Source organism: Vicia villosa, unplaced genomic scaffold, assembly GCF_029867415.1.
Source record: "Vicia villosa cultivar HV-30 ecotype Madison, WI unplaced genomic scaffold, Vvil1.0 ctg.000534F_1_1, whole genome shotgun sequence".
Lineage (NCBI taxonomy): Eukaryota > Viridiplantae > Streptophyta > Magnoliopsida > Fabales > Fabaceae > Vicia > Vicia villosa.
The window spans coordinates 448157-470836 of record NW_026705246.1 but is presented as its reverse complement, the minus strand read 5'-3'; the positions used below and the strand labels follow the sequence as shown (position 1 = coordinate 470836).

At 31.3% G+C, this 22680-nt stretch overlaps 2 protein-coding genes across 2 annotated transcripts; both read right to left on the bottom strand.

Moving 5' to 3' along the window:
• Window positions 1–4064: 4064 nt before the first annotated feature.
• Window positions 4065–4778, bottom strand: LOC131629195 (uncharacterized). Its single transcript, XM_058899991.1, has one exon. It carries the CDS (start codon window positions 4776–4778, stop codon window positions 4065–4067), a length of 714 nt encoding a protein of 237 aa, XP_058755974.1.
• Window positions 4779–12365: 7587 nt separating this feature from the next.
• On the bottom strand, window positions 12366–17369 carry LOC131629209 (myb-related protein 308-like). The gene is made up of 4 exons (XM_058900004.1): window positions 17362–17369; window positions 17143–17277; window positions 16378–16507; window positions 12366–13691 (listed from the first exon to the last, which is right to left on the bottom strand). The coding sequence occupies exons 2-4, from the start codon at window positions 17273–17275 to the stop codon at window positions 12914–12916; spliced, it is 1041 nt and encodes a 346-aa protein (XP_058755987.1). The 5' UTR covers window positions 17276–17277; window positions 17362–17369; the 3' UTR covers window positions 12366–12913.
• Window positions 17370–22680: the final 5311 nt, after the last annotated feature.

Sequence of the window (22680 nt, the reverse complement as noted above, 5' to 3'; positions counted from 1 at the left end):
TACTTTAGACAAGTATCCTGCCAGACAAATAGGTGGCATCTATAAGCCCATCTCCCACAGAGCTCTTTCCCTACGCAAGCAAATTTCAGGGCATTTCAGTGTCCAATCATCTTCTACCTCTTCAGGTTCAAGAAGATTGAACAGGGACAGCTGTCATACCCCAAAATTTGCCTCCCATATTCCATCTACAATGATTCAAAATTCAAGATCCAGTCCCAAAGATTATTCATTCAAAAGTCCAGATGATCCACAGTCAACTGGTTTGACCTAAAAGTCAACCATAATCAGAGCATAGTCAAAGCCTCCCAATTTTGGTCAACATCAAGTATATGAAGCATAACCATCATTTGATCAAAGATTGATCATGATTCCATTAATAGAAACTCAGAGATGAACGAATACAAAAAGGTTCAAATTAGGGTTTCTTAGGAGAAAGTCAACCCAACTTTGACTGGGCATAACTTTCACATGGAACATCAAAAATTCCCCACTCAAAGCCTAGTTTGAAGGAAATTGGATTCTCTACAACTTTGTCTCTCACAAGCCAGGGCTAGAAATGATTCATTTGAGAGATACAGTGCAAAAGATTACAGGTTATTTTCAGGCACCCTTCAAAAGCAGTTTTTTGTCAGAGAAGATATGATCAAGATAAAAGCTCCAAATGAAAAATATGTTCCAAAGTGGCTTGTAGAGGACACTTTGAGGTTTCCAAAAAGTCTTAGAACTCCCTCATAGCTTAAAAATTGAGTGAGATGTGATTGATCAAAGTTGGGTGATTTTGGAGGACTAAATGTGAAAAGAGAAGGTTCAAATTGAGAAATTTTGCAAATGGGCCTATGGTTTTATGATACAAACTTGATCCACAAGCTATCCAAACAACATGCCACGAATTTCACCCTTTATTTAATTTATATAATTTTATTTCATTTTTTAAATGATTTAAAATAGTTTAATTAAAGAGAAAATCAAATATTCTATTAAAGAGGTGCATATGGATTGATTTTAATCAGCATTTATGGCAAAGTACAATTCAATTTCGTGCATATTGTTTAGAGAAAAAAAATCAACACAAAATAGGGCCAAAATAGAAGGTTTCTATTTGAAAACAAAATCAATTTTCACAAGAATGGCAAGATTGGATGCAAAGGATTTGGGCTCTTTTTGTTGACCTAATTTTGTTCCCTATAAGTAGTAAACACAAGCCAAGGGAATAAGGGGAGGGATTCGGATCAGAGGCAAGAGTGCAAGAACAAAAAAATCTCTAAGAAGCTCACATTCGATTTTTACAAATCAAGAGGATTCAAGGAGATTCAAAGGTCCCAAAAGCTTCCTCGAGGCATTGTGAATCGATTGGGATACTCACACTACATCAGCAACCCCAGATTAATCTCCATTTAGCCAAGGTAAGTTGTTCTGAAACTTGAATCGATTTGCATAATTGAAGCATCCATATGTTAATTTGATTGTGTATTATGATTGGCATGATGACTGTGAACGTTTTTGAATAATTAATTGGATTTCTAGGCGGGTTTGGCATGAATCACCATTATCGGCCGAATTAGGGTTCATAGATGGGATTTGGGGCTTACTGGTTAGGGGTAAAATCAAGGGCAATTAGGAACACCATTGAGTTTGTATCATCTGGACGAAGAGTTTGGGAGGGTCGCGAAGTGTTTCTATGGCGTGTGCGTGGTTTTGGTAAAGCAGGGTTAAAAGGCTACGAATACGTTCGTAGCAAAAATCGTAGCAAAATCCATGTGCAATTTGCAGGTTTGGTTGGGGACGATGACTACGTGTCCTCATGGCATTGGCGCATTTGAAATTTGCGCGCGTTTGGTTCTGGGTCACCAGGTTTTCAATATTATGATGTGGGCGCGTAAAATAAACAAGTTGGCACATGTGGTTGAGTGGTTAAGAGAGACGGTTGCGAGGGAAGGGTCGCTGGTTCGAATCCTTCCTCCAACAATATTTTTTGAATGAATATTGATTCATGATTCAGTGCGTGTACAGCACTGTGGGCGCACCACACTCCCTCAGATCTGGACCTTAGAACCACCAGCCATGTAGATCTAGCGCGTCCAGGATGTAATCCCTATACCATGGTCCTTAGCAATAACCACATAGGATTTTAACCTTTAATAAAATTTAAATAATTTCAATTATTTATTTTGTTTTAATTAAAATACCTTTTAATATCTTAATTATATAATAATTATTTTTATAAATAAATTATTATATGATATTTATATTAAAATGTTTAATTTGTTGTTCGTGCCGATTAAATCGATTAATCGCTATGGTCAACAATAATTTTAATTAAAAGGATATTTAAATAAAATACAAATCAAATTATATTCGATTAAATGGTTGCAATTATCTTATTGATTGTGATGATTAATCCTCCCTTGTTCTAAATTTAATTTGTTATTATTTGTAATCGTATTAATCGGTTATGAGGGGTAACAATACAAAATAAAATTCACAAAAATAATAAAACACATTAATTCATTATTAGTGATAATCGAATCAATCGATTTGAATTGGTAATGGTACAAAACCCCTAATCTCTTAACTATGGTGATCAAACCTATTGATCATTGCGGTTAATTGTGCCAAATCAGGGTTGTACGCCCGAATCTTAAAATATTTCTTAAATCCATTCAAAACTACAAAATCATCAAACTACGAAAGGCCATTCAAAAAGCCTCTAAAAAAACATTTCTAATCAAATTCAATTCTAATGGCGTACAACCCTCCCCGAACTACGTAGACTCTGATCCTCCCTAAGGAGGTACGTATGCACTTGGCAACAAGGCGAGTCCCCCTCTTTAAATTTCTAATCATATCAATACAATTCTGTTTGCCACCCTTCTTTATGAACCCTGCCATGAAACCCTGATCTTTGAAATATTAGCCTTTAGGAAAGGGTTGAGGGTGCCTAACACCTTCCCTCAACCTGATTATAATAACTTACCCTGAATCTCGTATCTGCGTAGGGTTTCCTATTCGCCCTTCAGAATAGGTGGCGACTCGAAGTTTAAATTTTTAGGCAAGTTGCTACATTGTATACAAATGATAAATAGTCCATTTAAAATTATATTTTATCTAAGGCCAAATATCATCTGTTTTATAAAAAAATTTGTTCATTTCAAAGTTTTTGTTTAAAATAAATTTTAATGATTTTTGCTTGAAATTGACTATAATTAATCAATTTTATTTTTGTTTAATTAATCCACTTTATTTTTAAATTAAAATCAATGAAAAAGACAAAAATGTCATTTTTGTTTAGACTCTTTTCTCATTTGGGTGGTGGTTTTCCCACCATTTTGGGGAAAATTGGTAAAAGTTGATACCGCCACTTTCTCTCCACCTACACACTACACACAATTGAACATCAAAATTCAAAAAAAAGAAAATTGCTTAGTAGAAAACCCTAGTGCTTGGGTATAATAAGCAAAGAAATTTTTTTTTTTTTGGCATAAGGGAGGTTCCAAAATATGAGGCTAAAAAAAAATAGAGAAAAGAGAGTATTGGAGTAAAAAAAAATAGAGGTTGAGATGGCAGAAAGAATACTCATTTTCATTCTAGAAAGACACCACTTTTTTACTTCCATCAACAATCCAAAATCACCATTTTCATACATAGAATCTTCATCATTTTTAGTTCCATCAAGAACAACATCACCACCTTGAACTTCACAACATCATTCCTTTTCTTAAGTTTGAAAGTTTGTTTTTGTTAGTGGAAATATTCATGTTAGTGGTAAGACATATTCATGTTGTTGTTGTTGTTGTAGTTTTGTGTGTTCTTCATAGAACATATTCATGTTATATTGTTTTAGTTTTATATGTTGTTCATAAAAAAATACATTCGCATATATGCATGTTCTGTTGTAGTTTTATGTGTTGTTCATAGAAAATACATATTGCATGTTGTTGTTTTTTTTTTTTTAAGTAAACTGGAATTAAAAAGCACTAGGGGTGCTTAACCCAAATACAAGAATACAAAAAAACGGTCGGTGAAACAAAAACTAACCAACCTATCAATGAATAATCCATCTAAAATCATAACGTGAAAAAACCCGGATCTAAGAACCACTCCTCCCGGGACCTATTACAAAAACATTTAAAGAAAACACTAAACCATTCCCAAGAAAGAGCTTTCATGCGAGATAAACCATCAAAGGATTTTACATCCATGCCATTGAAAATTGCTTCATTCCTACCAATCCACACAATCCAACAAAAAACAAGACCAAGGAACCACTTCAAACCAACTCCCCCCACTTTATCACAATGCTTCTCCATCCAACAAAGACGACCCACTATCGAATCAACCGCGGAATCGTCGATCAAATGTAACCAATAAAGAAAATTACTCCACCAACGATTAGTAAAAGAACACTCAAAGAAGAGATGATTGAGATCTTCCTCGAAATTAAGACAAAAAGGACAACGAATCTCACTTGGATTAACCAAAATGCCCCTCTTAGCTAATTCAACCTTGGTTGGTAGCCTATTCCAAATCAATCTCCAACCAAAAATAAGGATTCTACTAGGAACTTTTGTTTTCCAAAGACTAGAGAAAGCCACACGGAAAGAGGATTCCAAAGAAAAATCCGGAACAACACATAAGGAGAAAGAATCATAAGCATTACTAACCGAAAAACCGGAAGCGTGACGCCACCACTTGAAACCATCCTCTTCCACCCTAGTAGGATGAACCGGAACTAGAAGAATCTTGAGTTCTTCAAACTGAGCCGCGGCTGCCCGATCCATGGGTCTAATAAAAGATGTCAAATGCCAACTCCAAAAAACTCCATTCCAAAACCCCATGTCCGTTACCTTGCACCGAGAGTCTTCGGCTAACAAGAACAACTCCGGAAACATAGTGTTTAGCGGAATGTTACACAACCAATTGTTGTAGTTTAATGCGTTGTTCATAGAAAATACATATGCATGTTGTTGTAGTTTTATGTGTTGTTCATAGCAAAAATTCATGTTGTTGTTGTAGATTTGTTTGTGTTAACAAAAATATTTATGTAATTATTGTTGCATATGAGTATTGGTTGTTGTTGATTGGTAGAGGAATAAAATGGTGCATGAATAGTATCTCGCATCCCTTAACTAAACAATATTTTTTTTTGAAAATTCTCTATACATTTTTATACTTAAAAATTTCAAGTGAATTTTTTTTAAATTTTTTGGTATTAATTTCGGAGATCCATATATAAAATAACTTAATTTTTGGTGTTAAGATTTTTCAGATAAATAACCTAATATTTATTAAAAAATTAAAATTAAGGTGAATTAATTGTATTAAAGGAAATACTAACCAATGCTTTTAAGGCACTCTTTAAGTGATTAAATTGATAAAAAAAATTTAAAATGTTTGTATTTAATGTATTGAAAATGTATTAGAAACTGAAATATTAACTTTTATAAATTTTTTATTTATTTAGTATGTTTAAATGCCCTGAAGTTAAAGAGTGTCATGAAGACACTCGTTAGCAAAAACCTTGTATTAATAATATAATTAATTATATTAATCAAAATATATACCATTATAATCAAGATATAATAATAATATCAACCTATTAAATATTTAAATTAACACATTATTTTCATATAAAATTAATTAAAAAATTAATATAAATTAAAAATTATAATGTTAATAGGAGAATATTTTTAACATGATAATTCCATTAATTATAATGCATAATATTGTAATCAATTTAAATGTAATTACTTTTATAATTTAAAAAAATTTATGACAAATAAATTATTACAAAATTAAATTTTTATTGAATCTCTTTATTCCTTATTTATAACAATTTGCATTTAAATTATTTTTTATTAATAATAACTCACTTTAATTATATTATAACTATATTATAAATAAATATTTTTTAAAAATAAAATTAAAAAAATTGTGATATTGTTTAATTCAGATACGTGTATCTAAATTAGAATGAATGAATATTCTAAATTTCTTTTGAATGCTTTGATTAAACTGGGCTCAAAAACTTATTAATACTGAAAAATACTAAATTGCAGCCACTCAGGTAGACCACACCCCCTTTTCGTTTTCTATTTCTTGGTTAAACTGCGCTCAAAAGCTCATTAATATTGAAAAAACTAAACTGCATGCCCTCAGCAACCTGCACTCCCTCTCTTTCCAAGCTTAGTTTTTTTTTTTTTTTCGATTTATTTTTATTCCTTTTTTATTTATGCTTTAGAATACTTATTTTTTTATTCATTCTAGTTTTTATTTAGATTATTGATAATGGGCTTATATCCATTTGGGCCATTGACTTATAAGGTCCACTCGATTCATATTACTTATTATATCTTTTTTTTCTAAAATTAATTATTCTTTTTTTATCAAAAACTTGTATTGTATGAGTTAAGTCTATTAATCTTTTATTGGTTTATTAGATGTGATTTGTTTTCAATTAATAAATTCTTAGAAAGTGACTGTAATTTAATTATTTTAAAATCGAAGTTTCACTAAATTATGAATAATAATAATAATAATAATAAAATAAATAAGCAGACAATTAAAGTCAGAATATAAAATAAAGTAATCTGATATACATTCTTTTGCTCTTTGGATGTGCTTGACAAAGGAGAGAAATCTACCATATAAGAAAATCTTAAGACTATGAAAAACTTTTCTAACCTTTAGCCTTCTTCTGCCACGTCACAAATTTAAGGGTAAATTGAGTCTTTTTTATCCAAATCTTAACTATCCAACAAAATGTTTTGTTCCTAACCTAAGATGTTAAACCATACATGGTATATGTACATATATTGACAACTGAAAAACTTTTTACAGGTAATCAACTCTCGATTAACTACAAAACTTCTGAGTCATGCCTTTCTGCTTGATGTCCCATCCCAGTTGTTCCTACCGCTCTTCTATGCAACTTCACGCTTCCTTTCCTATCACTTCTCTCTACCATAACTTATCCTTCTACTCTCTCTTTCTTTCGTTTTCTCACTCCCAACTTTACTGGACTTTTGATTTCTTCACGACATCCACTGTTTTCCAAGGGTATCGACATGGCGAGACCTTACGAGATGATCAATGTTCTGCACCGAAATCCAGTTTTTTCCATAATATTCAAGCTGCAAATCGAGGTTTGTTGTTCGTTACTTATTTCTAACAAAAATCGTTTTAAAGTTTTCACCTTGCTATATTTATTTTAAAGTTATTTTGTTTTAACATTCAGATCTGGTGTGGCGGCAATGAGTGTGGTGGTGGTGGAAATGGGTTTCCGCCAATGAGTTGGGTGGTGGTGGTGGAAACGGATTTCCGGCGATAAGAATGATGGTGATGGAAACGAGTTTTCGGCGACAATTGTCTTAGTGGTCAGATTCATAAAGGTTTTATGTATGACTTTATCAATTTAGGTTTTGTTATTAACTTATTATGGTGGATTTGATCTGTTTAGGTTTTGAAATTTGGGTTATTGTTGTGGGTTATTTTTTCGTGGTTGATTCAATTTTTTATTGTATATGACAGAGACGACGCAATATTAACAAACTCCAGCGCGAAGTTATAATGATACACCATTGATAGATCTAAAAAAAACATGATTGCAGCTCCTAATGATTATTTTTATAAGAAATAACTGTTCTTTAAAAATAATATATAAAAATTGAAATATATATTTACTAATTTAAAACAATTTTAATAAAATAATTTTTTATTTTAAAAAACAGTTATTTCTTATAAAAATAATACCAAAATAACTATATGTGCGTATCATACCTGGACATGTGCGAATCCACGAATAACACATCAGTACCTGTGAACGCACGAGTAATCATACCAAAATTCGTAAAAATGCACGAGTTTTATATTTTTTTATGACAAACTGGTGACAATTCCACGGTCCACACCAGTACTCGTCTGAACGCAAGGGTAAACACCAGTACTGTGTGAACATATGGGTAATCAGTATTGAGAAATACATTTAATTTTTATCTATTTTGCACATTTTTTTCCTAAATTAGTGTTTAAATTTTTTCTTAACAATCATTGATTTAATTAACTTATATATTTATCTTTGATTTTTTTTTTTGAATTTTCCTTTTAAATTAACTTTAATTATTTTCTATTTTATTTGAATTTCAAAATCAAACGGGTGATAATTCCACAGTCCACATCAATACTTGTGCAAACACAAGGGTAACACATCAGCACCTATGCGAAGACATGAGTAATACAACAATATCGTGCGAACCCACGGGTATCATAGTAGTACCTGTTCAGACGCACAAATTATTACATTAAATACATATTTTTATGTGAATTATACTACTGACTTTTTTTTTAATGTTGTAAACTATAGTCCAAATTTTAATAAATACAACATTAAACTTAATTCTTTTATATCATTATCTTTTTGGACTTTAATGTAAAATTATGTTTCTACTTATTTTAAACTAATTTTAATTTTGAATATTTATTTTTCTCATTTACTAAACTTTTAAAGTTATTTTATTATTATAATCTTATACAATTATCCTGCAGTCTATTTTCTTTATTTTTTCTAATAATTTTTTAATTTTTTTAAAATTTATTTAAATTCGTCTGACAAATTGGTGACTTATCAACGATCCACACCAGAACCCGTACGGACGCAAGGGTTTTCCCTAATTAAGGAGAAAGAAAAAATGGCTTGGGCCCACACTTTTATTCTTCTCTCCAATATAGTGAAGAAAGACATATGAATGTTTAGATACTGCTGCTTTTATGTTTACTAATTCAAATAAAATGAAAAATAAGTATTTAAGTGTGTATAATAATTTTAAATTACAAATTTATTATTATATTTAATTAACTAATCAGTAAAATGTAAAAATTAGCTTAACTAATAACTAAAATAATAATAAAAAATAATAATTATATTATATTTAAAGAACATTAATTTAATATTTAGCATTGTCTTTTTCAAAATTAAATACACTTATCTCTCTTTTATTTCTTTTTTCTTTCTCTTGAATCAAACAATATCATAAATCTACTCTATTTCTTGCTTATTCCTCTCTTCACATCCTCTTTCTCACCTTATTCCCTCTTCTCAATTTATTTTTGGAATCATACATACCCTTAAGGATTCGGATGTAAGACCCACGTCTTGTCCGTTCTAACCCTCATTTTTCTCCTCAAATACAATTTAGTCAATCTAAAATTCGTTCGTCCTTTTTAATAAAATAATAACTAATTAAAGTGCAAAGAGATGTACATCTATTTTAACCGCCGAGTTTACGAGACGTAAGTTGTACAACTTGGTCGTTTCAATTCTTCATTTTTTATAAACCAAAATCGGATTTAAAAGGAAACAACTGGATGATTCTTTTATCCTTGAGTAAATGAACGCAATTTGTACGACTTGTTTTAGTTCAAATGCCCTTCTCCATCATAAAAACAACAACAACCAACAAACGTCTTCTGTCCGCCATAGCGAAAGCAAATTCCTTTTTATTTTCAATCAACGAACCTTTTTTCGCTTCTGCGCGATCAATTTTTTTAAATTTAAAATCAACCAACACACAAGTTTTTGCTACCCAGAACTATGTAGCTATGAATTCCCCATCACTCCTGAGGATACGTAGGAGCAAGATTCACATCTTGTCAAGCACCCTAATAAAAAAATTCTTTTTTCCATTTCTTGTAAATATACTGTAATAATTAGGAGAAATCAAATACATCATGAAGGATACAACTTCATTGAGTGTTGTGGTCATATCATACTCCCCCAACTCTACCATCGGGGGAACTCCTTTCACACTGGTGTATAGGGAGGACGACATGCTTCTAGTTGAAATCGACACGCTACAATGAAGCTCCTAGTACATTAAGGAGGAAAATGAGGATGGGTTAAGATGTGTCACTGGTCTAGTTGATGAAACAAGAGGCGCCACCCATATTCGAGAGTTTTTCGCTAAACAAAAAGCATTCATAATATATAACTCCAAGATGAGTCGATAAGAGATGCAAAAAGGCGATTTAGTACTGCGACAAATCGTTGTGCCTGCCCAACAGGAGAAATTGCAATCTAAATGGGAGGAACCGTATCGCATATATTTAAAGTTTCCTTGTATAACTTACAAGCTCGAAGAATTTGATAGACTACTCATTCCCAGTAAATGTGAGATTTTGTTATAGTTGATTGGTAGGAAGGCGAATCACCTATTTATTGAAACTCTTGTAAAAAGTTTTGATATTTACAATGGGTTATTATGCATTGGTTTTCAATAATTAAAATTTTGGACTTCCATAGGAAGATCCCTACCGCCCTATGGGGTAATTAAAATTTTGGACTTTCACATAAAGATTCTTGCCACCCAAAGGGGTACTTAAACTACTGGACTTCCATAATAAGATCATTATCGCCCTACGGGGTAATCAAACTAGTGGATTTCCATAGCGAAATCCTCGCCGCCTATGAGCAACTGCATTGCAAAGATCTTTTGAACTTCAATGAGGGACTTAACTAAGTCTCGCTCGAGGGACTCAACCAAGTCTCGTCAAGAAAACAAAATATGTCTCACCTGAGGGGATCGAATAGGTCTCTAACGATGGAATTAATTAAGTCTTGATAGGAAAACTAAATTAAGTCTCGTTTTAAGGAATCAAGAGTGTCGTTAGGAAAACTCAACTATGTCCCATTAAAAAGACTCAACTAAGTTTCTCTTGAGGGACTCAAATAAGTATCACTTGAGGGACTCGACTCAGTCTCGTCGAGAAGACTAAACTAAGTCTCTCTTTAGGAACTCAACTAAGGTTTTTTAGGAAGACTCAACTAAGTATCATCGGGAATACTCAACTAAGTCTCGTCGGGAAGAAGTAACTAAGTCTCGCAGAATCAACTAAGTCTCTTTTGAGGGACACACCTAAGTCTTGTCAAGAAGACTCAACTAAGTCTCGTCTGAAAGGCTCACATAAGTCTTGAGAATCGAAGGTAGGAATGAAGCTTCGATAACGATCCTATGAAAATCCCAAGGATGAATTACATGCTAAAACACTTCAGCCTCTACGAGCCCTCATGCTTGAGGGACTATGTAGTAGTGTAATTTGAAGGGGTCATAGAGGTGTGGCGAAGGTATATGTTTCACTCGTTGTTCTTTCCAAGTCGCCCCTTTGTTGGTTCGAGCGTCACTCTTTCGGTGATGGCACCCTTTTTTTGAATATGTTCCTCGAATTCGCCGTGTCTTCTTCTATAATGTGTGATCATGCGGGTAATGTGTGTTGGATCAACAAATGTAACACAGGGAATCATGGGATTCAATCGCGTTTCTTGAATTTTAGATATTCAACTACCCATTCCCATAGTGGTTGTTTCACCCTAGGAAGTCTTTAGTCTAGGCTTATGGTAGCTATAAATACCACAATATCGTGATAAGGAGACCTAACTTAGAAAGAGAAATACATGCATACATAACTTCTCATCCCACGTGAGCTACCTCTCAACCTCACAACAACCTTAAAGTCTCTAACAACCCTTAATCACTGGGAATTGTCACACATTTGTACTTTTAGCAAGTACAATTAATTACAAAAAATGTGACGCAAATTATCTCAAACTATGTCCTACTAGGCGTGTCAATTTGTCAACTGTAAATTATTTACTTTCAACGAATGAACTTGAATGATCAATCTAAAATTCAAGTTATATCTTATTGAGTTTTTAGTTGATATGATGTTGGTCTAAGTCTTTATAATTGTTTGAGTAAATTACAATTGTCTTAAATTTTACACATTTAAAGAAATGAAAAAAAATAATAAATGTGATAGCAAATAATAACATTAAGTAGAAATTGAATAAATATGTTTTATTAAGTCAGCTCAACTAATAGTTGTGCAAAGACATCAAAATATAGAGATGTGTGTTCAAATTTGCAATTACTCATTTATTCATCTTAAAAAGGTGAAATTGGAGCCACTAGCTAGGCTATTTGACAAAAAATGAAAAAATTGATTGAATACATTAATAAATTTAGAGACATATCTTTAATTATTATTCTCGAATAAAGTGGAGATGATATTCTTGTACGTGGATGTGCAATCTATTTTTAAATATAATTTAGGATGGAAAATGAAACTTCCGTAACAATAAAATTCATGTTTATAACGTGACAAACATGTTTATAATGTGAGAGACACGTTGATAAAGACACGAATTGTGTTGAGCGATTTTTAATTAAAAAATCTTGATTTGAAGAACTTTAATCTCATCAATTTAAAAATTTAGTTGCCACATGTCGTGCATCTAATTATCAAACTGGATAAATGGAGATATTGGAAGTGTAGGGGATTTCACCTCATTTTTCCCATGAATTTACCCTTAACAAAATCGTCATTTTGCATGAAATATTGAATCTCATAATTATGAAAAACACCATGAAAGTTCAACCACCCGTAAACAACAAACCATCCATAACAACCAGCTATTCAACCTTGGTCCCATACATACAAAAGTAAAGTCTTCAACTCCACATCAACCGACCTTCTAACCAGCCCCTCATGTCAACAAGTACTTACCAAAATTAAACTATTGCAATACTCACGAGTCCACCGTTTAAACAATCCAAAAAAGTCACAACTCATTTTTATTATTTTTGTACTCACCAACGAATCATTATTTATTCTACAATAACAAATTTGTCACAAACCTACACTAAAAAAAACCAATCACAAGACTCACAAACAAAATAAAACATATTTCCTCCGACATTATTATAAACAAAAATTCTTTTTTTAATTCGTTAAGTAATGAATGTATTTGGTCTACATAAAAGATCAGATACATTCATTATTCAATGAATTTAAAAAGAAAATCTTTGCTTATAAAATGATCAGAGAGTACATGAAAAACACTCTTGTCGACCCTGTTAATTTTTCAAGAAAGAAACCAAGCAATCAACTCATTTTGTTTCTGAGAATCTATCTCTCCCAACATCTTACTATCCCCTTCCCAATCATCATCTTCACACAACCAATTCAAGAGATTCTCTTTATTATGCTCCCTACTACTATCATCCTCCTCCTCAATATTAAACTTCATCACACTCTCCCAATTCCACTCACCACTCTCCCCATTATTTGACCCTTGGTAATTCACACTACTCTCCGGCTCCTCACATGAAGCCTGCTTATAATTAATACACACATCACCATCATCATTCATTGCTCTTCCATTTTCCTCCATTGTTTCTCTCTCCTCACTTAAATTTGTAGCAGACCCACATGTTTCCAGCAAACAGTTTTCCATGCACAACGCCCCACTCACTTCATTAATGTCGTCTAATAATTCACTCAATCCTAAGATGTCGTCACATAGTTCATACGTTGTTGTGGTTGATGTTCTCTCTTTCTCTTGTTCATGTGTTGTTTGAACTTCCACGTCGTTAACTAATTTCTCTTTAATACCAGGTTGAACAATAGTACTACTGTTACTATTAGTGGTGGTTTGTTTCTTGTAAATCTTGTTTTTCTTCATGGCCCAACGACTTGTTCTACCACATTTGCGTTTAGGAGGAGGAGTATCAATGATCTTTGTCTCTGTAGTTGTGGAAATTTTGGAGAAACAGTAAATTTTTCTACTGAGATGAGAATTCCAATGGTTTTTAATTTCGTTGTCGGTTCTTCCTGGCAAGTGGCTAGCAATCATGGACCACCTGAAAAATCAAACAAAATTCATAAACTTCAAATCATCTTTATTATTATTATTATTGCAATAATATGATGGTATATTCGTAACATTAATTTTATTATTATTCCCTACATCTTTAAGGCATACTGAATTATTAGGGACAACTTACTATAGTGATCTGTCAGAAATATTAGTCAATTTCATCAAAATTCTTTTAAGATTTTGTTGTTGTAAATAAATTTTTAAAATATTTCTCACTTTAAATTTATATTTTGGTTTTATTTTTAACATATAACTTTATCACGTCTCTTATTGAATATCTAGAATGTAAACTTGTGTATAAATTAATATTTTTTAATAAAGTAACTTTTAATTAAATATAAAATATTTTACAATCAATTTAATAATTAATTAAGTCTAAATCAAATAAATTCTTGGTCTATTTAAATCAACTGCTTTTGTTTTTTATAATCAATTCTGTACGTAGTACTAGTTGCATAGTACTAGTAGCAGTATCATTTAGTGAGTCACCAAATTCTTCGGCATGTGGGTGTTATAATAGTTATTACTCCTTTCTATATCAAAATAGGATTTAAAGGAAATACAATGCAGTGCTACTTCCAGGATTTTTTTAGGCCAAACTCGGGAACCTCTTCCTTTAGTGTAAAGCGGTTTTTTTACTGTTAGTGAAATTCAAACTGTTAAATTTTGTAAAAATTTAACTTTTCTTTTAAATTAAATATAAAGTATTTATTTTTAAAAGTTGTAATGCACCGATCGTGTAAAATATTTTACACTGACAGTGCACTACCATTAAACTCATCATAATAAATTCATTTGTAAAAAAATTAAAATAGAGTAAAGCTAATATGTGATCTTTCTTAGGATACATGTTAATAGCGTACATATTGAGAAACTTAAAATAAAAATTAAGTTTTAATTTTTAATTGAAACAATACATAATTTTAAAGAAAGAAGTTTTCCTTCTCAAATTTAATTAATTTATATTTTTTTTATTATTGTTATAATTAATTAATATATTGCTAAAATAATTATTTTACAATATCAGCTCATAATATATTCAAGATCATTAACATAATTTGACTTTAACATTTTTTTGAGTCACATACAAATTAATATACGTAAAATATGATACATCATTATAAATTCCAATAAAATAAAGCTAAAAAAACTAATGAATGACTTCTACCGAATAACTTAAAATTTTAAGGAAAAATATAGAGTTATTCCAAGAAAAATATTTAAATTTAATTAAAATAATAAAAAAAAATAGTTCAAGTAAAAAATAATAAGATTAACAGTCAAAAATAAATATTTTTAGGTTAGATCTCATCACTAAAACTTGAACTTTGTCAATTTAAATAATATTATCATTCTTTTATATAAGAGATAAAATAAAAAATATGAACCTTTGCATACCATTTCTTTTATTATCATTCTTTGCATATTTTTTAATCTGAATAAAATTATAATTGTCGCATTCTGTATATTTGTGATGTACCCCACTTATCATTTGGCGTACTATCATCATAACAATTGGCTTTTATTGATATTTTTAGAAAGAAAACCAAAAGAAAAAAAACTGGCTAAAAATGTGTATAATAGGAACCCTGGTGAGGACCGGCCTAATAATATAAAAATTACAATTTAAATACAGTTATTTATATATGTTTTATAATTAAAATCTAGAAAAAATTTCATTACAAAAAAATAATATTGCCAAGAATCGAACTCGATATTCTCCAAATATCGTCCTTTGCAGAAACTTATTTATCACTCGAATTCAAACGCTTGATTTATTCCATAGATCTTTTATGTAAAATATTGATACTACCACTGTACCACAACAACCGGTCCTGGTTATTGCAAACAGTAATTTTTTGTCAATATAAGTGAGATTCCATAACTAGTCAGACTAAACTAACTGGCCGACTGTACTAAAAACAATTTGCCATAGGAAGGACCACAAATTATTACACACTCATACTTTGATTTTTTACAACATATAGACAAAACTCAAAGGACTAAATCAAAGTGTATCTAAAAATTGACCTAACTTTATCGGAAATAATTTTCCAGTTTTCTTGGAACCAATGGCAACTTGTCAGAAGTAACTATCAAAGTTACTGAAGAAGGACAATGTAAAAATATAAAAGAACTTCTCAATATTCGGAAAATTAATTTTCATATATTAGTATATTATTGGAATATCCGACGAGTAAAAATAAACATCCCACATTCTAAAGTCAACTCGCAAATTTATGTTTGAACTTATATGGTGGGTGGGGTTGAAGAGTAGTTATTACTTTTATTTTATTTGTTTTGTATTATTTCCACGTGTAATAGCTAATAGCTAACTCAATTTATTGGAGGTTGCTACTTGCTACATGTAATTATTAATCTCATATTATATTTATTTTCTGAGGAAAAAGGTATTAATATTGGTTTTGATTTTACATTGTCATTTAATTTAATGCCAAGGTTTATTTTGAAAAGACAAATCAAAATTCACACATTAATGTATTATAGTCTTTAGGTAGTAAATGACAGGTATTATAGATAGTGGTCTCCATCTACATTATTATAATGAAGACATATACTAAACTTACGTGGACAAAAATGATCCTTAATAAAAACAGTTAAATTTTAAGTTTTTTTAATTCCATTTATAATTAAACATTTTCACTAACCTGTTGCCATAAGTAGTGTGCAACTTTACAATGGTATCCTCTTCTTCAGCAGAAATGTTTCCTCTTTTTAGATCAGTTCTCAAATAGTTAATCCATCTTAGTCTACAACTCTTCCCACACCTTAATAATCCTTCAAATTCCAAATAATTATGTAAGTAAAAAAATAATTAAATATTTTTTCAAACTCATATTATAAAAATAAATAAATATATATATATATATATATATATATATATATATATATATATATATATATATATATATATATATATATATATATATATATATATAAAACTACTCTTAATAATAAAAATATTCCTGTCAAAAATTGAAATCAAAACAAATAGTCGATCTTCTTTTAAATAATAATGCTAACTTGCGATTTAAAGACACGTGTTAAAAAATATAATAGGTTGTGTCGAAAAAAGTTAACACAAAGTTTATATATTTAACACGACTTTTATTTATGTATTTTTAATACGTGTCTTTCGAACACAAGTTAACATTATATTTTTTATAATATTAATTAATCTCGTTATCTTTCAATCATTTAAAAAATTGACTTTTATAATATCTAATGTAAAAGTCAATACGAATGATTGCTTGTAATTTTTAAATAATGTAAAATATTTTATAAAAAAACAATATATCAAAATTATTTCTTAGAACAAAATACATTAATTAAAACTGGTCCCTCCTAAAAGACAAGTAATATATAATTTAGACAAAAATAGTATTATTTATATAAATGACAAGAATTGTTACCTGCATTTTTGGGCAATGACCTCCAAGAACCTTCTCCATTGGCCTGAATATATTTCGACAAGATCTCATCTTCTTCTGTAGTCCATCTTCCTCTCTTCAACCCAACTTTCTCACAACAAGGAGCTCTTCCCATATCTAAAAAAAAAAACAATGTAGAAAAACATTACACTAAGAAAAGCAAAAACAACATCGTAGAAATTAAATGAAATGTGTATCTACCTAGTAAGAATTAGTAATAGCAAGTGTTAATATAAGAATGAGACTAGACAATATGGTTGAGAAATGGCAATGCATGTTGGTATCTTGTCATTAACAATTGCAAAAACAACCTCTGCTCGTGATATGTGAAAAGTATGAGAGAGGTGTAGAAGTGATTTATAGAATTGAAAAAGTGAGCAGTGTGTGTGGGATCATTGATTAAGACATATGTGTGGTGAAAGATTGTGCCACGTTAGTGTTTTTTATGAATGCTACGATCGTGGCTCATCCACCGTCAATACTCTCCTACGGGGCTTCCATCTCCCACGTTGGTGTGTGTGAGTGTTACAAGTACTCTCTTCTCTGTCCTAAGGATTCAATGCAATGACATTAATGTGTTAGTAGATTTTCATTGTACATTGGATCTGCCTTGCTGTTGAAATTTATTAACCGTTAAAATGGGATTTTGTTTATTTAAGTGATTTTAAAGACAAGTGAGATGAATTGTAATATGAATTTGTTTCCTCAACTTTAAAAACAACCGTTTAGAATTAATTTTAAGAAGTTGACATAAAATGAAGAGAGCTATAAAAAAAATAGATAAGAGATAAAAAAAAAACTTATTGTTGGGAAAGTAGCAATAATAAAGATTCATAAAATAAAATTAAAAAATTTATCATTCAATTTTCAATAAATCTTGGATAGAAAAGTTGGAAATTGTTGAAATGTAATTTAGATTCCAGTTTTGCATAGAAAAGTTGGAAATTGTTGAAATGTAACTTAGATTCAAGTTTTGCATTTGAGTTTAATCTCAGTTTAGTTGCATTTAGTTTTCATTTAAGATTCATTTAAAATTTGGCTAGTATATAAACCGAAGCTGCATTCAGTTTGTTATGTTGTTGAAAATAGTTGTGAATGTTTGTTAGAAAAATTTTTATGTTGTTTTCTTTTTTTCTCTCTATTCTTTCATCTTCATCTTCTTCGATTCTTGTGCATCAACGAATGTGTGAACTCTAAGAAATTGGTATCTAGAGCTTTGGTTCTGGTTTAAAGAAATACAAGTGTACATGAGGTGTGTGATTGATTTTGTTCCTCAAATTCACAATGAATTGAAGTTCGAATTCAGAGAAGAATCACATATCTTAATTCTTAAGGTTGGGAAAAACGAGTGTTTGTGAGATTTGAGTGATTTTCACAAGAACGAAGATGAACGACATAAACGGTAGCTTGAACACAAAGCCTCAAGTATTCGACGGAAAAATTGCAATTAGTGGTTGATTTGGATGCGTGTGTTATTTGGAGCTCAAGATGTTCTTGATCTCGTCAATGACGGTTACACGCCGATTGCAAAAGATAAAACATAAGTGCAAAGAAACATGCAACGTGATATGTGGAAGAAGGATCAGAAGACGTTATTCTACATCTATCAGTGTTGGATACGAAGGTGTTTGAGAAGATTGTCGACACGAAAACGACGAAAGCAGCGTGAGATACACTGGTGTGGTGTTATGGCAGTGACACATCAGTGAAGAAAGTGAAGTTGCAGTCCCTACACAAGTAATACGAGAATCTCAATATTAAGAATATTGAGAAGGTACCAAATTACATCTGTAGAGTGACTCTGATCATGAATGAGATGAAAGCTGAAAATCAGAGTCGACAGAGATTGAAGATCCTCATAAGTGATGGTGAAGGTGAGTTAAACTCTGGAAAGTTCAAGAAGTTTTATGAGGAGAATGGTATTAAGCACGAGGTGACAACTCCATACACTCCAAAACATAATAGGCTTGCTGAAAGAAGAAACAAAACTTTATTTGACATGACCAGAAGCATGTTAAAAGAGAAGAATTTACCTCATACTTTTTGGGGTGAAGTTGTTGCTACTGCAATTTATGTGCTCAACAAATGTCCAACTAAGAAGCTAAAGGAAATAGTTCCTTTGGAGAAATGAACTGGAAGAAAGCAAAGTGTGAGTCATTTGAAGGTGTTTGGTTCTGTTTGTTACAAATATGTTCTAGATGCTACTAGAAGGAAATTGGATGACAAAAGCAATGTCCTGTTGCTTATAGGTTACCAATCTACAGATGCCTATAAACTCTATTGCCAAGTCACTAATCACTACTACGAAAAACACCTTCGATAACACAATATTATCATGGCAATTTATCTACCGTAGTCATATCTCATTTTTTTACGCGCATTTTTTTATTTCATTAAGAAACTTTTCATCACGGTTCCTTTAAATAACCGTCGTCATGTAATTTAGGTGACAAGCTTTGAATCCCAACATCAATATTTTTTCCATTTTTTCAGTAAAAATAAGCGTGCGTCCCTTAACATTTATTTTTATTTAAAAATTGAAAGTATAAGAACTACGGGTGTTTCAACAAACCGTGGTTATATGTTCCATATTTCAATACGGTTGAATCATTCAACCGTTGTGAAATTGTTTCCCACAAAATTAAAACATAAAAAATACTTTATTCCTTTCATAACACACAATGGCACCCTAATGAACGAGACGACAACGAATATCATTTTTGGAAGCAAAATCTTCACCATCTTCATTCATTTCTGGAAGCGAAATCTTCACCATCCTCACCATCATCTTCGAATATCATTTCTGGTACGTTAGTGAATGAGACGACATTGATAGCAAAATCTTCACCATCTTCATTCATTTCTAGAAGTGAAATCTTCACCATTTTCACCATCCTCTTCGAATATCATTTCTGATACGTTACCATACTTTTCTGAATGTTTAGGTTCTTCGCTAGGGTTACTTGTTTTTTTTAAACGCATAAATGATGCTTTTGTTTACATGATATTTCATGAATCTATAACTTCTATTTATGGTCTTCGAAATTATCATGTGTATTGTTCATGTTTTATATAGATTTTGTGAATATGCTTTAGATTTCAGTGTTGGATATGCATATGCATATAATCATATTAAGATGTTGTGTGTGTAGCATTAGTGTGTCATTCACATTAGTCTTTTGATATAAATTTCAAAATTCGTTATAGATCGTAGTTGGATGAAAGTTGATAGATTATGTCCGGTGTACGAGAAAACAGTTCTTGAATTTCTTGAATTTGCGAAAAAAATGTTCCCGACAATAATGGTTTCTTTTATTGTCCTTCTGTTGTTTGCGAGAATATCAACAAACTGTCGAAAAAAGAAATATTTTATCACCTATGTTGTGAAGGAATATGTCAAAATTATACAACATGGACGTGGCATGGAGAAGTGGATAATAATCAAAATGAGATATCACAAATGGATGAAGATGATCAAGATATGGATTATCGACTAGAAGATATGATTCGTGATATGGGAGAATCGTCTTATATGAAAGCCCATATTAATGATAATTTATGTAGTGCCAAAGACGCACCAGTTTTACATGATTTTCTGTGTTGTTAAAATTGTTTAATCTAAAGGCAAAAAGCGGGTGGTCAGATAAAAGTTTTACATAATTGCTTGATTTGTTGAAACAACTGCTATTAGAAGATAAGAATTTTCTGAATCGTTGTTATGAGGCCAACAAGATATTGTGTCCAATGGGTTTGGCGTAAGTCAAAATACATGCATGCCCTGATGATTGCATATTCTACAAGAAAGGATTTGAAAATTTGGATCAATGTCCAGAATATGGTGAGTCACGCTACAAGTTGAAGAATAACAATGTTGATGACAATGACAATGTTATTAAGAAGCGTCCACATGCTAAAGTGTTATGGTACTTGTTAATAATTTCAAGGTTCAAGAGATTTTTTGCTAATGCAAATGACGCAAAGAATATAAGATGGCAATCAGACGAAAGAAAATGAGATGGAAACATTCGCCATGCAACTGATTCTTTACACTGGAAGAAAATTGATTCATTGTTTTTGGATATTGGGTTTGAGCCAAGAAACCTAAAGCTTGGGCTTGCCACTGATGGAATGAAATCCTTTGGTAATATGAGTGCTAACCATTCTTCGTGGTCTGTTCTTCTCACGATTTACAACCTATCTCCTTGGTTGAGCATGAAACGCAAGTATATGATGTTAAGTATGATGATTTCTGGACCAAGACAACCTAGAAACTACATAGATGTTTATCTAAGTCCATTAATTGAAGATTTATAACTTTTATGAGATAAAGGTGTTGACGTTCATGATACATATTTTGGTGAAAATTTTAAGGTGTGTGCAATATTATTTTGCACAATCAACGACTTTCATGCACATGGAAATTTGGCAAGATACTGTGTTAAAGGACATAAAGTGTGTCTTATATGTGAATTTGATACATGTTTTCACCAACTTGAGTTTGGAAAAAAGACTATTTACCTTGGGCGTCGAAAATTTCTAAAAGCCAAACATCCTTATTGTAGGTTGCGGAAGGCTTTTAACGGAGAGCAGGAGTACCAACGTGCTCCTGAACCTTTAACTGGTGATAAAGTTTATTAACGATAATAACATCTTAATGTTGTCTTTGTAAAGAATAATTACGGCCCCGTTGAGAGAAATATTTGGAAAACTATATGGATTTTCGTTGAGCTTCCATACTGGTCTAGTCTTGATGTAAGATATTGTCTTGATGTGATGCATGTGGAGAAAAATGTGTGTGATAGTTTGATAGGAACACTTCTAAACATTCCAGGAAAAACTAAAGATAGTAAGATTTTCCGTTTGTATATGGTAGCGATGGGTATTAGACAACAGTTGGCTCCAGAAGATAGAGGGAAAAATCTTATTTGCCCCCAGCATGTCACACTCTATCAAAAAAGGAAAAGAAATTTTTTTGAAAATGTTTGCAAGGTATCAAAGTTCCCCAAGGTTACTCTTAGAACAATAAAAAACTAGTATCAATGACAGATCTCAAGTTAATTGGCTTAAAATCTCATGATTGTCATGTCTTGATGCAATTACTTCTACCAGTGACTATCCATGGCATCCTTCCAAAAAGCTTCTATCATTGAAAGGTACATCACAAAAGAAGCTATTTACTTTTATTCAAAGTATTTGTCAGAAACAGAGTCTATTGGAATTCCAAAGTTTCGTCATGCTGACAAATTTGGTGGTACGGGTACTCAAGGTTTAAATGTTAAGTCAATGAGTTGGGACATAGTTGTTGAAGCACATTTCTATATATTGATTAATCTTAGTGTAGTTGAACCTTACATATAAGAACACAAAACAATTATAAAGAAAAAATATCACCGAATGCATGACAAGTGGTTGTTGACACAACATAACAAGAAATTCATAAGTTGGTTTAATAAGAGGGTTTCTAATGATGGTGATGCATCCGAGACAATTAAATGGTTGTCGTACATGTTGGAATTCACT

Excerpts from the sequence above, each read along its gene's own strand:
- LOC131629195 (XM_058899991.1), bottom strand. The coding sequence starts at position 4,778 with ATGGATCGGGCAGCCGCGGCTCAGTTTGAAGAACTCAAGATTCTTCTA.
- LOC131629209 (XM_058900004.1), bottom strand. The coding sequence starts at position 17,275 with ATGGGAAGAGCTCCTTGTTGTGAGAAAGTTGGGTTGAAGAGAGGAAGA. Across the intron at positions 16,508-17,142 it reads GTCATTGCCCAAAAATGCAG|GATTATTAAGGTGTGGGAAG; the intron begins GTAACAATTCTT and ends TGGAATTTGAAG. Across the intron at positions 13,692-16,377 it reads CACACTACTTATGGCAACAG|GTGGTCCATGATTGCTAGCC; the intron begins GTTAGTGAAAAT and ends TTGATTTTTCAG.